The sequence below is a fragment of the Schistocerca gregaria genome, chromosome 3 (genome assembly GCF_023897955.1).
Source record: "Schistocerca gregaria isolate iqSchGreg1 chromosome 3, iqSchGreg1.2, whole genome shotgun sequence".
Lineage (NCBI taxonomy): Eukaryota > Metazoa > Arthropoda > Insecta > Orthoptera > Acrididae > Schistocerca > Schistocerca gregaria.
Genome location: NC_064922.1, coordinates 856779289 through 856797137, shown reverse-complemented (window position 1 = coordinate 856797137; position 17849 = coordinate 856779289). Strand labels below are relative to the sequence as shown.

Here is a 17849-nt window from a genome sequence, read left to right as displayed (position 1 = left end):
CAACCTACATCCTTCTGAATCTGCTTAGTGTATTTATCTCTTGGTCTCCCTCTACGATTTTTACCCTCCACGCTGCCCTCCAATGCTAAATTTGTGATCCCTTGATGCCTCAAAACATGTCCTACTAACCGATCCCTTCTTCTAGTCAAGTTGTGCCACAAATTTCTCTTCTCCCCAATCCTATTCAATAACTCCTCATTAGTTACATGATCTATCCACCTTATCTTCAGCATTCTTCTGTAGCACCACATTTCGAAAGCTTCTATTCTCTTCTTGTCCAAACTAGTAATCGTCCATGTTTCACTTCCATACATGGCTACACTCCAAACAAATACTTTCAGAAACGACTTCCTGATACATAAATCTATATTTGATGTTAACAAATTACTCTTCTTCAGAAACGCTTTCCTTGCCATTGCCAGTCTACATTTTATATCCTCTCTACTTCGACCATCATCAGTTATTTTACTTCCTAAATAGCAAAACTCCTTTACTACTTTAAGTGTCTCATTTCCTAATCTAATTCCCTCAGCATCACCCGATTTAATTTGACTACATTCCATTATCCTCGTTTTGGTTTTGTTGATGTTCATCTTATATCCTCCTTTCAAGACACTGTCCATTCCATTCAACTGCTCTTCCAAGTCCTTTGCCGTCTCTGACAGAATTACAATGTCATCGGCGATCCTCAAAGTTTTTACTTCTTCTCCATGAATTTTAATACCTATTCCAAATTTTTCTTTTGTTTCCTTTACTGCTTGCTCAATATACAGATTGAATAACATCGGGTAGAGGCTACAACCCTGTCTCACTCCTTTCCCAACCACTGCTTCCCTTTCATGCTCCTCGACTCTAATAACTGTCATCTGGTTTCTGTACCAATTGTAAATAGCCTTTCGCTCTCTGTACTTTACCCCTGCCACTTTCAGAATTTGAAAGACCGTATTCCAGTCAACATTGTCAAAAGCTTTCTCTAAGTCTACAAATGCTAGAAACGTATGTTTGCCTTTTCTTAATCTTTCTTCTAAGATAAGTTGTAAGGTCAGTATTGCCTCATGTGGTCCAACATTTCTATGGAATCCAAACTGATCTTCCCCGAGGTCCGCATCTACCAGTTTTTCCATTCGTCTGTAAAGAATTCGTGTTAGTATTTTGCAACTGTGACTTATTAAACTGATAGTTCGGTAACTTTCACATTTGTCAGCACCTGCTTTCTTTGGGATTGGAATTATTATATTCTTCTTGAAGTCTTTCACATGTCTCATACATCTTGCTCACCAGCTGGTAGAGTTTTGTCATGACTGGCTCTCCCAAGGCCGTCAGTAGTTCCAATGGAATGTTGTCTACTCCGGGCGCCTTGTTTTGACTCAGGTCTTTCAGTGCTCTGTCAAACTCTTCACGCAGTATCTTATCTCCCATTTCGTCTTCATCTACATCCTCTTCCATTTCCATAATATTGTCCTCAAGTACATCGCCCTTGTATAAACCTTCTATATACTCCTTCCACCTTTCTGCCTTCCCTTCTTTGCTTAGAACTGGGCTGCCACCTGAGCTCTTGATATTCATACACATGGTTCTCTTCTCTCCAAAGGTCTCTTTAATTTTCCTGTAGGCAGTATCTATCTTACCCCTAGTGAGATAAGCTTCTACATCCTTACATTTGTCTTCTAGCCATCCCTGCTTAGCCATTTTGCACTTCCTGTCGATCTCATTTTTGAGACGTTTGTATTCCTTTTTGCCTGCTTCATTTACTGCATTTTTATATTTTCTCCTTTCATCAATTAAATTCAATATTTCTTCTGTTACCCAAGGATTTCTAGCAGCCCTCGTCTTTTTACCTACTTGATCCTCTGCTGCCTTCACTACTTCATCCCTCAGTTTCAGAACATAATTTCACAATCTTGTGAATCAGTCTTTAATCTTGTCTGCCAGCAAGCCAAGAAAGAAAACTGGAAACCCATGTAGACTAACATATGGGAACACTTTCCCAAGAAGTGCAATATAGTCACTATGCACTGGTAATCATAGCAGCCACCATTTGAAGCACACACAGCAACCATATAAGCTGCAAGTGACTTAGAGTCAGTTGTTCATAGGCAGGGTCACTACACAAACTTCGAAAAATAAATAAATAAAAATCTCAGAATTGAGGAGGAAGACGATGTCTTAAGAAGCTCCTGACAACTTAATGGGGAGGTAGTTTAACTGTGGTTCTTGAATGTAATAATTTATATATAATATTCATGTAATTAAAACAGTTTGATATGTTAAGTATTATATAATTCATGATTTATAATGCTCGTTGTTGTTGTTGTGGTCTCCAGACCAGAGACTGGCTTGATGCAGCTCTCCATGCTACTCTATCCTGCGCAAGCTTCTTCATCTCCCCGTACCTACTGCAACCTACATCCTTCTGAATCTGTTTAGTGTTCTCATCTCTTGGTCTCTCTCTACGATTTTTACCCTAATTTACTAAATTGGTGATCCCTAGAATATGCCCTACCAACCGATCCCTTCTTCTAGTCAAGTTGTGCTACAAATTTCTCTTCTCTCCAATTTTATTCAATACCTCCTCATTAGTTATGTGATCTACACATCTAATCTTCTGCACTCTTTCGTAGCCCCACATTTTAAAAGCTTCTATTCTCTTCTTGTCTAAACTATTTATTGTCCATGTTTGACTTCCATACATGGCTACACTCCATACAAATACTTTCAGAAACTACTTCCTGACACTTAAATCTATACTCGATGTTAACAAATTTCTCTTCTTCAGAAACACTTTCCTTGCCATTGCCAGTCTACAGTTTACATCCTCCCTTCTTTGACCATCATCAGTTATTTTGCTCCCCAAATACTACTTTAAGCGTCTCATTTCCTAATCTAATCCAATTCCCGCAGCATCACCCGACTTAATTCGACTACATTCCATTATCCTCGCTTTACTTTTGTTGATGTTCATCTTATATCTCCCTTTCAAGACACTGTACATTTCGTCCAGCTGCTCTTCCAGGTTCATTGCTGTCTCTGACAGAATTACAATGTCATTAGCGAACCTCAAAGTTTTTATTTCTTCTCCGTGGATTTTAATACCTACTTCAAATTTTTCTTTTGTTTCCTTCACTGCTTGCTCAATATACAGATTGAATAACATTGGGGATAGGCTACAACCCTGCCTCACTCCCTTCCCTACCACTGTTTCTTCATGCCCCTCGACTCTTATTACTGCCATCTGGTTTCTGTACCAATTGTAAATAGCCTTTCGCTCCCTGTATTTTATCCTGCCACCTTCAGAATTTGATGGTTAAATTACAATGCTAGGTTAAAAACACAGAATTCCCTGAGATTTTATGAAATTCCCTGAGATTCCCCTGATTTTTCCCAATAAAATGTAATTTCCTGAGAACTCCAGATTTTCCAGAGAATCGCCTCTCTGATATGTCTCCACAGGTATCTGGAGTCATGATTCCTACAGTATTGCAATTGAAGGACGTGCACTACAGTATCACAAATTGGACATGGCAGTCAGGTCTTCACCTGAATTAATATAATCAAAACACATATAATTCTATAAAGTTTAGTGGGCTGAACTATAGGGTTATTACACTCATTCTCTCCTAATCTCAATAATGACATCCACTCACATAGTGGCACAATCACATAAAATTGTGAAATACTGTAGGTTTCAACTAGTGTTCTAACACTTCTTTCCTTCTCATCCCATTTGGTAAGCCTCCCTTGGACTGGTGCTCTGGATGACTTTTCTGAACTCTCCCCATTTCCTAAACCTCATCAGTCTTTTTTCTTCATCCCTCTTCCATCCCCTTCAACCTTTCTGCCAGAAGAAGGAGCCACTGGCACGGAAGGCTTGCACATTTCTTTAACCTTTATATGTGTTTTCTCCTGCCACAATTTGGTGAGAACATTTTTTTTTATCTATTCAGTTACATTGCATTTTCAAGAATTGATTATTTTTGTTGGAATAATTTATTTTTTGTTTGTTTGTAGCAGCATATATGCAGTCCTGGTATACAATGAAAATCCCACACCACAATATCATAGCAGATCACTAAAGGAACTGAAACAAAATGTTGTATCCCACTGACAAAGTGGAATGCCATGTAGCAATTTGATTTTGGCTGCAGCAGAAATGTTGCATGTGCCAGGCTAATCCATGCAGATAAGGAAGTCACCTGGACTGACCTGTTACAGCACCATTCTTTTTGAAATGGCAATTAAAACTTTATGACTATCACTCAAAGGGAGTACTTTTCTCTGAGCGCTCACAGAGAGTGGACGTAAAGTGGAGAATGGTCACTGTATCGTGCATATGATGTTTTAACTTCGATAAATAAAAAATAATTGATTGTGAAAAATTCATTTGAAAAAAGTTATTTTTTGCAATAGTAATGATTAGTGGGGAGGGATAGCAGAGTAGGGTTGGGGGGATAGACTGTGTTGCCTGTGGGAGCATGCAGGGCAGTGGTGGGACAGCATGGGGCTAGCAGGTGCAGTGTTGCGAGGCTGCACTTGAGCGGTAGTCCATGCATGCTCCCACAGAGAGCACAGTGTCTTCCCTCAAGACCACCCTGCTATCCCTCCCCTTCCCATCCCATGTCACCTCCCTCCCACCAACCACCCCAGCAGACTGCTGCTCAACGCGGACGCAGTCAGACTCCGTGCCTAGAGACTGTGACCATGCACGGGGGCGCGTGCATGCGGGCGTTCGTCCGTCTGTCCGTCCATCCATGTGTGTGTGTGTGTGTGTGTGTGTGTGTGTGTGTGTGTGTGTGTGTGTTTTAGAGAGAGAGAGAGAGAGAGAGGGAGGGAGAGAGGGAGAGAGAGAGAGAGAGAGAGAGAGAGAGAGAGAGAGAGACCTGAGTTGTGCTTGTGTGAAAGTGTGTTTTCTGTTTGGGAAGGAGGACTTTGTCTGAAAGCATCATATTTTAATATTTTAACAGTCTCTTCCACTGTGCCTGCCTGTGTCTTAACATCCTCCTCTATGAGGTGATAGGTGATATTTCATATTGTTACTCCATGCAGGACTTTCCATTGTTTAATGATCAGTTGATTACATTTCATAGGGTGAGATGGAATAAAAAAGGACAATCATTCTGGATTACCATAAAAATACAGTAACGTTTGCCATTATTCAGTAATTAACCGTACCTCATTTTACCCAGTCAATTTCTTTTACATGGTACACTACATATCTGTTATATTTTTTGATTATAGATTAATTTTGGTTACTGAGTCATTATCTACAAAACTGGGAAGTCACAATCTGCAGGCAAATTAGCCTCTGTCCTTTTGCCTGAATATAAAACACAGTTGACTAAAAAGTGGTCCATTATGATCGGTATCTCACGAGCAAAAAGAAAGGAAGGAGGAAGATTGAGTTTAATATCCCTTTGCCATCGAGGTCACCAGAGATGGAGCCCAAGCTTGGACTGTGTCCAGGACAGAGAAGGAAATCATCTGCACCCCTGCAATGGAATCTTCATGGCATTTGCCTGGAACAACTTAGCAAAATCATGGAAAACCTGTATCTGGATAGCTGGACTCGAGTTTAAACTGCCATCCTCCTAATTGCAAGTCCAGTGTGCTAACCACTGTACCACCTCACTCGGTAGAGGGTCTTCTCAGGGGAGCAACAAGCCATACATTATAAGACTGTGTCCTGTACAAAAATTAATGAAAAGAACTTCAACTTGTATGTGTGGGCACGACAAGGTATGCCACTCGGCTGAGTGGATGATTTTACTAGCCGCAGTCACCTCCAGCCATTTTTCTTCCCTCTATGTATGACTCTACATCCCAAAGATAAGGTGTTATCAGGTAGAGGGACAACACTATGTGCCTCCTCGGTTGTAAAGTCTGGTAATTCATTTCCCAGAAAGACCATGTTCCCTGGTTCCTCAGGCTGTGTTAGTGGAGGAGGAGTCCTCGGTATTCTGGGCCTATTTACCCACTGGGTATATGCATCATAGAGACTGATGGGCACTCTAGGAGACAGAGCAGATGACAAATTATGTCGATCGAATGTCTCCAGTATCCTCAGGATTGTGTGTAGTTCTACATCATACACAATGAATTCTCCAAGTAAACTGCATGTTCTGGGAGTACCACAGAGCAGCCAACAGAGTCATCCTCTTCAGAGCCTGTGAATACTGCTATCTAACTGCAGCATGAAGTAAGAAATATGACTCAGTGTATAAAACTGTCTGTTACCAATAGGCAGGAATCTAGTTTCAATTATATAGGGTAAATTTGAATCTCTTATGTTGATGTTCATTATTTAACCTGGTGTAGATATGACCCATTTGAACTGTTATGGTAGGCACCCATATGGCAGCTGCACTTTATTTGGAATGGTGAGATGTTCAGGTAGTAGTTCAACAGATAGTGCTATACACGCTTTCACTGATCAAATTTTAAATGCTCTGGATAGTAGAACATCACCAATTGGGATTTTCTGTGATCTCTCTAAGGCTTTTGATTGTGTGGATCATGAAATCCTCTTAGATAAGCTGAAGTACTATGGAATGAATGGTTCAGTACACAGATGGTTCACTTCATATTTAACTGGTAGAATGCAGAAGGTTGAAACAGTAAACCCACATAGTACACAAAGGGCATCAGATTATTCAGACTGGGGATGTATTAAAAAAAAAAAAAAAAAAAAAAAAAAAAAAAAAAAAAAAAAAAAAAAAAAAAAAATAAAAAAAAAAAAAAAAATTATTAAATAATATTAATAATAATAATAATAATAATAATAATAATAATAATAATAATAATGGGGTACCACAGGGTTCTGTCTTGGGGCCTTTATTGTTTTTAATATATGTTAATGACTTGCCTAATTATATTCATGAAGATGCAAACTTGGTTCTCTTTGCAGATGACACAAGTATTGTAATCAAGCCTAAAAAGCAAGAATCAGCTGAGGAAAATGCAAATAATGTTTTTCAAAGAGTTATTAGGTGGTTTTCCGCAAATGGACTTTCATTGAACTTTGAAAAAACACTGTACATACAGTTCAGTACAGGGAAAGGCATAACACCGGAAATAAATATAGTGTGTGGGGGAAAATCTTTAGCTACAGCAGATTGTTCAAAATTTCTGGGTGTCTGTATTGATCAGAATTTAAACTGAAAGACACACATTGACAATCTACTGAAACGATTGAGCAAAGCTACCTATGCTATTAGTGTCATTGCAAATTTTGGAGACAAGCACATCAGTAAGTTAGCTTACCATGCATATTTTCATTCGTTGCTTTCTTACGGAATCATCTTTTGGGGCAATTCATCACTAAGAAAGTAGGTATTTATTGCACAAAAACGTGTTATCAGAATAATGTCTGGGGCTCATCCAAGATCATCTTGTAGACAATTATTTAAAGAATTAGGGATATTGACAGTAGCTTCACAATATATATACAGCCTAATGAAATTTGTTGTTAGTAACCCAGATCACTTCAGAATTAATAGCACAGTCCACAGCTACAATACTAGGAACAGGGTGACCTTCACTACCGTTCATTGAATTTGACATTGGCTCAAAAAGGGGTGAATTATACTGCCACAAAGATTTTTGGTCAATTGCCAAACAATATCAAAAGTCTGACAGACAACCAATCGGCATTCAAAAGTAAGTTAAGGGAATTCCTGAATGACAACTCCTTCTACTCCATAGATGATTTTTTAGACATAGGCCAAAGAAATACAGTAAGCATTAACAATTGTACCGTATATAAGACTAACAATAATTATTTGGGATAAATGAATCTTGTGTACTTTGACACGTTCCACATCATTACGAAAGAATCGTGTTCATGATCCATGGAACAAGTAATATAACTAACTAACTAACTAACTCGGTCTCTGCATGCTGCTGTATTTCAGATTCCCTTGTGTCAACAATGGCACTTGAAACCAAAATTTTCTGTGATAGTCATTCCGAATGGTGCCATAATCTGACTTGTGATATACACTGAGGTGACAAAAGTCATGGCATACTTCCTAATATTGTGTCGGACCTCCTTTCACCAGCGTAGAGCAGCAACTTGGGAGGAGTAGATTCGTTTAAAATCCTGTCGACTACAAGGCCATTAGAGATGGAACAGAAGCTCAGCTTATAGAAATGGCCAGACACAGGTTTCAACTGTCATCCTCCCTAATGCTACTCCAGTATGCTAACCACTGTACTACGCTGCTCACTGCACCAACTCGATGCGGCATCAGCTCAACAAGTCATTGCAATTCTCCTGCATAAATATTGAGCCATGATGCCTATATAGCTTTCCATAACACGAAAGTATTGCCAGCGCAGGATGTTGTGAATGGACTGACTTCGCAATTATGTCCCATACATGTTCAGTGTGAATCACATAGGGTGATCTGAGTGGCCAAATCATTCACTCAAACTTCCAGCATGTTCTTCCAACCATTGTCGAACAATTATGGCCCAGTGACATGACATCACTGTTTGGGAACATGAAGTTCATGAATGGCTGCAAATGGCCTCCAAGTAGCTGACCATAGCCATTTCCAATCAATGGTCGTTTAAGTTGGACCGGACAATCCAGTCCATTCCATGCAAATCCACACCATTAAAGAGTCACTACCTGCTAGCACAGAACCTAACTGACAACCTGGGTCCATGGCTTCGTGCAGTGTGCGTCACACTCATAACCTGCCATCAGCTCTTACCAACTACAATCGGGACTCATCTGACCAGACCATGGTTTCCCAGCTGTCTAGGGTCCACCTGATACGGTCACAAGCCCACGAAAGGCACTGCAGGCGATGTTGTGCTGTTAGCAACGTGTTATATCAGAATAACACAATAACATCCAAAATACTTAAATGGATTTATTCACAATGATACTGGTTCACAATAGCACTTCGCAATCCATAGCAATTACACAAGTCCAGGTCACTTCAATTCACATCTGATATAGTTGAGACAGTATCCTAAGTTCCATGGGTTCCTGGAATGTGAGATCACTAGTCACAAGTACGAGTGAAGGCAGGCATATGATTGGCTGTACGGTGCTGCTGCAATGGCCTATATATCATTCCAGTAGTCTGGGAATATGGTATGTGGTGGCACTAGGGGGCCGAGTGGAGACTTGCTTCCATCTCATGACACTGGCCCTCTAGTGCTCATTTCGTAAAGGACTATGTGGCTGGTCGGCAAATCTACACGCCCAATCCATGCGTGTTATCTTTGTAGCTGCGTTGGCTGGCTGCACTTTGCATGTGTTGATGACCGCCGCTGTCGGCGGGTGGCTGACTGACGGTGGATACCACACAAAGGCACTCACATTGGTCATCTACTGCAGTAGCCCCTTGACACCAAATTTCATCCCACTGTCCTATCGGGTACATTCATTGTATGACCCACATTGATTTCTGCAGTTATTTTACTCAGTGTTGCTTGTCTGTCAGTACTGACAACTCTATGCAAACACTGCTGCTCTCGGTCATTAAGTGAAGGTCACCAGCCATGGTGTAATGCACGGTGGAACATAATGTCTAAAATGTGGTATTTGCAGCATATTCCAGACACCGTGGATATTGAAATACTGAATTCCTTAACAAAATTTTTTTTAGTGCTTCAATCTAACCAGTAAAGTCACAGAGCTGCAGTTCAAACTTTCCTGTTAAGCTGAGTTAAAAAGCAGTGCACTAATGGCAAATTTAGATACTATTATCACATTTTTCGTAGGAATAATACGAATACTGTGTATTTAAAAGCTGAATAAATACAATAAGATAAAATATACCCGATATCTTTCTGCCATCCTTGGACTAAACACTCCATTTTCAACTAATTTTGAAAGAACATTATTTAGTTCTGTACTTTCCACTAGCTGCACAAGGTTCTTGATAATTGTCTGTCTGTCTCTTTCCTCCATATGGAATTAAACACCAATAAACCTGCAACAAAAACAGATATTAAAAATGTGTTATGGTCCTTACAAGTAGGAACAATACCTACCAGTATGTTTTAATGATCAGCAACTTAATTCCCCCCCCCCCCCCCCCCCCCTTTTACATGTGAAATTTGCCAGTGTGATGCATTTCTTCCATTAGTAATTAGCACATAAAACAAAACGTAGATGTTAATAGTAAGCAGTTCAAACATTCTGCAAATAATGACACAACTTCCAGAAATGTTGGATGCTCTTTTCTCCTCCCAGACAACACCAATCACCTAGGCTCTTTTGTCATGCTTGGCTCTTTCGCCATTTGACGAACATCTGCCATGCTTATACTGTTGCAACGAAACTCACTCTTCCATTTCTGTCATTCAACTGCAAATCTCTAACTGGCATTGATGTGGTTACTAAAGAAGATAATTCTGTGCAGAATACCCACAAGGAATAGTACTCTTTTAGATGATTCTCCAAACAGAAGAGATGAATGAAGCTGTGTGACCCTTGCTGTACATGTTGTATATTAACGACTGGGCAGGTAATCTAAATAATAACCTCCAATGTTTTGCAGATGATGCAGTTATCTATAATGAGGTACTGTCAGGAAAAATGTGCACAAATATTCAGTAAGATCTTCATAGATTTTGAAATGGTGCAAAGATGGTAATCTGCTTGAAATGTTCAGAAATGTAAAATTGAACAGTGGGAAATCCAGGATGGAATAATGACAATATTATGAAAAGGATAGATTACTACACATCATGTAGTGGAGATGGTGAGTCAGAGACAGGCACAACAAGATGACTGCTAAACATGTAAACTTTGAGCAAAATGCCTTCTTCCAAAGTAGAAAAAACACACCTTCACACAAGCACAACTAACACATGCATGCACAACTCTCTCTCTCTCTCTCTCTCTCTCTCTCTCTCACACACACACACACACACACACACACACACACACACATATATATATATATATATATTTGCACACACAAGACCACTGTAGTCCTTTTGTTATGCCTGTCGGTGGCACATCGTCTCCACAGTGTAGTGAGTTGCAGTCTATCATTTTCATATTGAAGTGTAAAACATTGCAATTAAAAAAACATATTATCCCATAACTACAAATCAATGAAATACAACTGGAATCAGTCAATTCACATAATACCAACATGTATCAGTTTGTAGAAACTTGAAATGGAATGGTCACACACACTCAGTCATAGGTAAATTAGATGATAGACTTTGATCTGTTGGCAGGATACTGGAAAAATACACTGAGCATCTACATCTACTCTCTGTGAATCACTTGAAGTGCATGGCAGAGAGTATGTCCCACTGTACCAGTTATTAGGGCTTATCCTTGTTCCATTCATGTATGGAGTGTGGGAAAAATGATTGTTTTATACCCCAGTGCATGCTATAATTAATGTAATCTTATTCTCAAAATACCTATGGAAATTATATGTAGTGGGTTGTAGTATATTCCTAGGGTCATCAATTATAGCTGGTTTTTGAAAATTCGTCAGCAGACTTTCTCAAGATAGTTTTCATCTATCTTCAGCAGTCTGTCAGTTCAGTACCTTCAACATCTCAGTGACACTCGCCTGTGGGACAAACAAACCTGTGACTATTCATGCTGCCCTTTTCTGTATGTGTTCAGTATCCACTGATTTCCTATTTTGTATGGGTCCTGTACACTGGAACAATATTCTAGCATGGGTCACATGAGTGATTTCTAAGTAATCTCCTTTGTAAACTGGTTGCATTTCCCCAGTATTCTAGCAATAAACTGAAGTCTGTTACTTGCTTTATCCATTATTGGGCCTATCTGATTATTCCACTTCAAGTTCCTACTAAGTGTTACACCAAGTATTTTTATGAGGATTCCAACTGTGACTCACTAATGTTATATTCACAGGACACTATGTTTTTTTTGTTTATTTTTTTGTAAAGTGCACAGTTCTACATTCTGGAACATTTTAAGCAAGCTGCCAGTCTGTGTGCCAGACTGAGACTCGAACTCGGGACATTTGCCTTTCATGGGCTTATCTGAAGCTGCCAATCACTGCACCACTTTGAGATCTTATCAAGGTACGACTGAATACAGAGTGTACTTTACTGTAGAAAGTCTGACGTTATTATGAACATTGTCTACAAGATCATTAAGATACAACACTAGCAGCAAGGGCCCAACACACTTCCCTGGGGTACACCTGAAGTTACTTCTACATCTGTCGGTGACTTTCCATCCAAGATAACATGCTGTGTACTCCCTACCAAGAAATCTTCAATCCAGTGACATATTTCATCTGATATACCATATGATCATACTTTTGATAGTAAGCATAAGTGTGGTACTGAGTCAAATGCTATTTGGAAATTGAGAGATACTGCATCTACCTGACTGCCTCAAACCAGTGTTGTTCTGCTTGACGTAGTGTACCTCATTATGTTTGAACTCAGAATAATGTTTTAAGATTCTACAGCAAATGGATGTCACAGATACTGGACAGTAGTTTTGTGGATCAGGTCTGCTACCCTTTTTGTAGACAAGTGTGGCCTTTGCTTTCTTCCAACTATTGGGCAATTTCTGTTTGAGGGATCTACAATAGATTAAAGTTAACAGGAGGCTAACTCAGTCACAAATTGTGTATATAATCTGATAGGGATGTCACTGGGTCCCGTGGCTTTATTCAGTTTCAATGATTTCAGCTGTTTCTCAACACTACTGACACTAATAGCTATTTCACTTATATTTTCAATGGTATTAGAATTAAGTTGGGGCAATACACTTGGATTTTTCTTTGTAAAGGAACATTTGAAAATGGAGTTAAGCACTTTTGCTTTTGCTTTGCTATTTTCAGTTTCTGTTCCAGTCTTGTCCATGAGTGACTGAACACTAACTTTGGTGTCACTAACAAGCTTTCACATATGATCAGAATTTCTGTGGGTTTTGTGGAAGATCATTTGACAATATTCTGCCACGGTAATCACTAGAGGCTTCACACATTGCTCTTTTGACTGCCAAACACGTTTCATGCAGCGTCTGTATGTATTTAATAGTGCTGCCGTATTCAAATTATACATGAGCTTTATGCTTATTTGTTTGCATAACATAACATTACTTTTGAATTAACAAGTAAGGATATCAGAACAACAAAGATTTCATATTCTCAATTAACTGGTGTCACCAATTTACAACCAGATTACATTTGATTAGATTAAATTCAGTTTTCGTTCCACAGACCCAAAAATGAGATGATTTCATGGGTGTGCTTTCTGGCGTTACATAAAAATCATATAACATTTGAATATAATACTCACTTCCCTGATAATTTTTCAGGAGATTGTCAAGATATGTGAACACATTACGGTAAACTGGAACTGCTAATATTTACAGAATTAATACACTGTCAGAATGATACTTTCAATAAATTTATCATACGCAAAATACCTAATTTTGACTGTTGTGACCAAGTGCTGCCAAAACTGAAATCTAACAGACACTTTTACTTAAGTTGGTCTAACAGTCCCTGTTAACATATTCATTTTCAGAGTAAAGGAGTTGCCTACCAAAGAGACTTTCAAGCACTGTTTAAACTGTGCTTTACCTGAAATCAAGTTTTTAATGGTGGCTGGCAATTTATTGAAAAAATGTGTTCCTAAGTATTGAACCCCTTTCCGGACCAAGGTAACAGATTTTATGTCTTTACATAGATCATTCGTATTCGTAGTATTGATACTATGTATTGAGCAATTTGTTGGGAATAGAGACATATTATTTGCAAGCAATTTCATTGAGGAATAAATATACTGAGAAGCAGTGGTTAGAATACTCAGTTCCTTGAACAGGTTGCTACATTATTGCGCACTTTTGCACACTAAAAACTTTTGTTTGATTTGATGAGTTATCCAAAAATATGATCTCATAACACATAACAGAATGAAAGTAAGCAATATATGCAAGTTTTTTTGTATTTATATCTCCTACATCTGAAAATGTAAGTATTTAGAAACATATTTCATGAGGGGAAAGACAGATACTGCCTACAGGAAAATTAGGGAGGCTTTTGGGGAAAATAGAAGCAGATGTATGTGCATCAAGAGCTCAGATCGTAGACCAGTTCTAAGAAACGAAGGGAAAGCTGAAAGATGGAAGGAGTATATAGAGGGTCTATACCTGAGAAATGAACTTGAAAGCAATATTGTAGAAAGAGAAGTGGACACAGATAAAGGCGAGACAGGAGATACTTTACTGCGAGAAGAATTTAACAAAGCTCTGAATGATCTAAGTCGAAACAAGTCCCCAGGCATAGACAATATTCCGTCAGAACTACTGATAGCCTTGGAAGAGCCAGCCATGACAAAACTCTTCCATCTGGTGTGCAAAATGTTCGAGACAGGCGAAACACTCTCAGACTTCAAGAAGAATGTAGTAATTCGAATTAAAAAGAAAGCAGTTGCTGACAGGCGTGGACATTACCGAACAATCAGTTTAATAAGTCATGTTTACAGAATACCAACACAAATTCTTTCCATAAGATCAGAAAAACTGGTAGTAGCATGCCTCAAGGATGAGCAATTTGGATTCCAAATGAGTGTGGAAAGACACAACACAATACTGACCCTATGACTTATCTTAGAAGATAGGTTAAGGAAAGGCAAACCTATGTTTATAGCATTGTGGACTTAGAGAAAGCTTTTGACAATGCTGACTGACTTACTCTTTTTGAAATTCTGATGGCAGCAGGGGTAAAATACAGGGACTGAAGCACTATTTACAACTCATGCAGAAACCAGGCAGCAGCTGCATGATTAGATGTGTTGATTATGTTACTAGTGAGAGTGTACTGAATTGAATTGGGGAGACAATGAACTTGTGGCACTGCTTGAACAAAAGATGGGACACACACTGAGACATCAAGGTATCACCAATTTAGTATTGGAGGGAAGTGTGGGTAGTAAAAATCATAGAGAGAGACCAAGAAATGAGTGCTGTAAGTAAATTCAGAAAGATGTAGGTTGTAGCAGTTATTCGAAGATGAAGAGACTCGCACAAGATAACAGTTGCATGGAGAGCTGCATCAAACCAGTCTTTGGAGTGAAGTCCGCCCCCATTAGCCGAGTGGTTAGTGCGGTGGAATGCAACGCCAAGAGGCCTGGGTTCGATTCCCCGTTGGGGCAGAAGATTTTCTCTGCTCAGGGACTGGGTGTTGTGTTGTCCTCATCTTCACTTTATCCCCATCTCTGACGCGCAAGTAGCCCAATGTGGCATCGAATGCAATAAGTACTTGCCCTCAGAAACTGAACTTCCCCGAGTGGGGGACTCTGGCCCACAATGCCGTACGCTCATTTCAATCATATGACATCATACACACAGCAAATACAGATTTGTTTAGGGGCTTCAGCAATTGTTGTATGCCCTTCCCAACTGAATTTATCATCAAGTTATAATTCCAGAAATTTAACATTGTCAAACTCTTCCATCTGCCTGTCTTCATATGTTATATGCATGCTGGAAGGAAATCTCTTACACAATCTATACTGCATATAGTGGGTCTTTTCAAAGTTTAATGACCGTGAATTAGCATTAAAACAGTTATTAATGTCATTGAAAATATGATTAGTGGCCATTTCTAAATCTGTATTCAACTTGCTATTTATTGCAAAGTTTACATTATCTGCAAAAAAAGCACTTAGCATTAGGTAATGTAACAGATGAGAGGTCTTTAATGTACACAAGATAAAGCAACGGACTGAAAATGGAACATTGAGGACCCCCCCCCCCCCCCCAAAAATTAATTCACAATCAGATGACAAAAGATTCCTCAGTCCACTAGTCCACTGGTAATTCACAATGACACCATTTGGCTTCTGTTAGTTACATTCAACTAGAACCATTTTGTATCACTGCCAGTAACAACATACTATTCTAATTTGTTTACAAGAATGCTGTGATTCACACAGTGAAAGGCCTTTGATATGTTGCAAAAAATGCCTGTAGTCTTCAATTTGTTGTCTAATTAATTAAATATATGTAAATAAAATAGAAAGAAACTTCCACATGGGAAAAATATATTAAAAACAAAGATTCCAAGACTTACCAAGCGGGAAAGCGCCGGCAGACAGGCACAATGAACAAAACACACAAACACACACAGAATTACTAGCTTTCGCAACCGATGGTTGCTTCTTCAGGAAAGAGGGAAGGAGAGGGAAAGACGAAAGGATGTGGGTTTTAAGGGAGAGGGTAAGGAGTCATTCCAATCCCGGGAGGGGAAAGACTTCCCTTAGGGGGAAAAAAAGGACAGGTGTACACTCGCACACACATGGCGGATGGATATGTGTGTGTGTGTGTGCGAGTGTACACCTGTCCTTTTTTCCCCCTAAGGGAAGTCTTTCCCCTCCCGGGATTGGAATGACTCCTTACCCTCTCCCTTAAAACCCACATCCTTTCGTCTTTCCCTCTCCTTCCCTCTTTCCTGAAGAAGCAACCATCGGTTGCGAAAGCTAGTAATTCTGTGTGTGTTTTGTTCATTGTGCCTGTCTGCCGGCGCTTTCCCGCTTGGTAAGTCTTGAAATCTTTGTTTTTAATATAATTAAATATATGTATGTGTAAACACTTTCTCTATATCTGAACCCTTACTGTTGACTTAAACAGTATATTATTTGCAGTCAGATGCTTAAGAAGACACTTGAAAACAATATTTTTGAAAGAGCTGGCAAGAATGAAACTGGTCGACAGTTTGATGGTATCTGTTTATCTACCTTCTTGTAAAGAGACTAACTTCAGCACATTTTCGCCAGTCTGGAAATGTTCTGCTGACAAGAAATTGATTACACAAATAACTTAAGATACAACGCAACTCACATGAATACTCTTTGATTTACTTCACTGATGTGTCATCATAAACACCAGAATACTTTGCTTTTAAGATTTCATGATTGATGGTACTTCTTTGGGAGAAGTGAGTCATTTCCACTTTGGCGACGTTATTTGTAGAGAGAGGTCTTATATTCCATTTCACTAGTTTACTGAACCTGATAACCCCAAGCTGTCAGTAACAAAAACAAAGTACTGGTTAAGAGGTTTACAATTCTACATCTACTCCTTACCAATTTCTCATTTATTTTTAGAGCTATCTGTTCCTCTTCCTTTCTGGCCCCACCTGTCTTTGTCTTCACTATATTGCATAGAGTTTTTATTTCATTGCTTGTAATTGGCTTTTTCTCGTAATCAAGCTGCTTAGATTTCTGGATTACATGCTTCAATATTTTGCAGTATTCTTTGTAATGCATTACAGTGCCAACACCAGAGCAGCTTCTAGATAGTAGATAGTGTTTCCTTTTTGTCCCACGTGACACCTTTGTTCCTTGTTTAATCCACAGTTTATTTTTAGACTTCTGTTTGATTTTAGTTACCTTTACGGGAAAACAGTGTTCAGGTGAGGAAGTAAATTTATTAATGAATGGTTTATATTTTCCGTTTGAGTCACATGTATTGTAAGTATCTATACAGTTCATGTTTCGGAAAAATCTCCTACATTTATTACTGTCCTGTACTCAGATGTAATAGTTTTTGTGCTCTAACAAGTTTCAACATATAACATAAGATGCTGCATGACATGATCAGATAGCCCATTTACTATTAGTCTTGTGATATGACTTTTCCCTAGATTTGTCTACAAAGATATCAGTAGCATTTCAGATTTTTTACAAAGAGGTTAAAGTTTCCTGTAGATGCTCTTTATAACTTACTTTTATAATGGACTTCTTACAAAATACTACTACTGTTGCTCAAGCTTCTAAGTGGTGCTATGAGCAAAATTTATAAATATCAATATTCTTGAAATTAAAACAGTTTCTGACACATGCGGCAACTCCTCCTTTCTCCATAC

General features: G+C 38.9%; 1 protein-coding gene across 1 annotated transcript in view; it reads right to left on the bottom strand.

Annotated features, from left to right (window-relative positions):
- The window catches only part of LOC126355136 (caspase-2), an 85747-nt gene that overhangs the window by 63808 nt on the left and 4090 nt on the right, over positions 1-17849 (bottom strand). Inside the window, exon 2 of the mRNA XM_050005318.1 lies at positions 9794-9947. Coding sequence (XP_049861275.1) covers positions 9794-9925 — 132 coding nt within the window. The 5' untranslated portion in view covers positions 9926-9947. The remainder of the gene's footprint in view (positions 1-9793; positions 9948-17849) is intronic.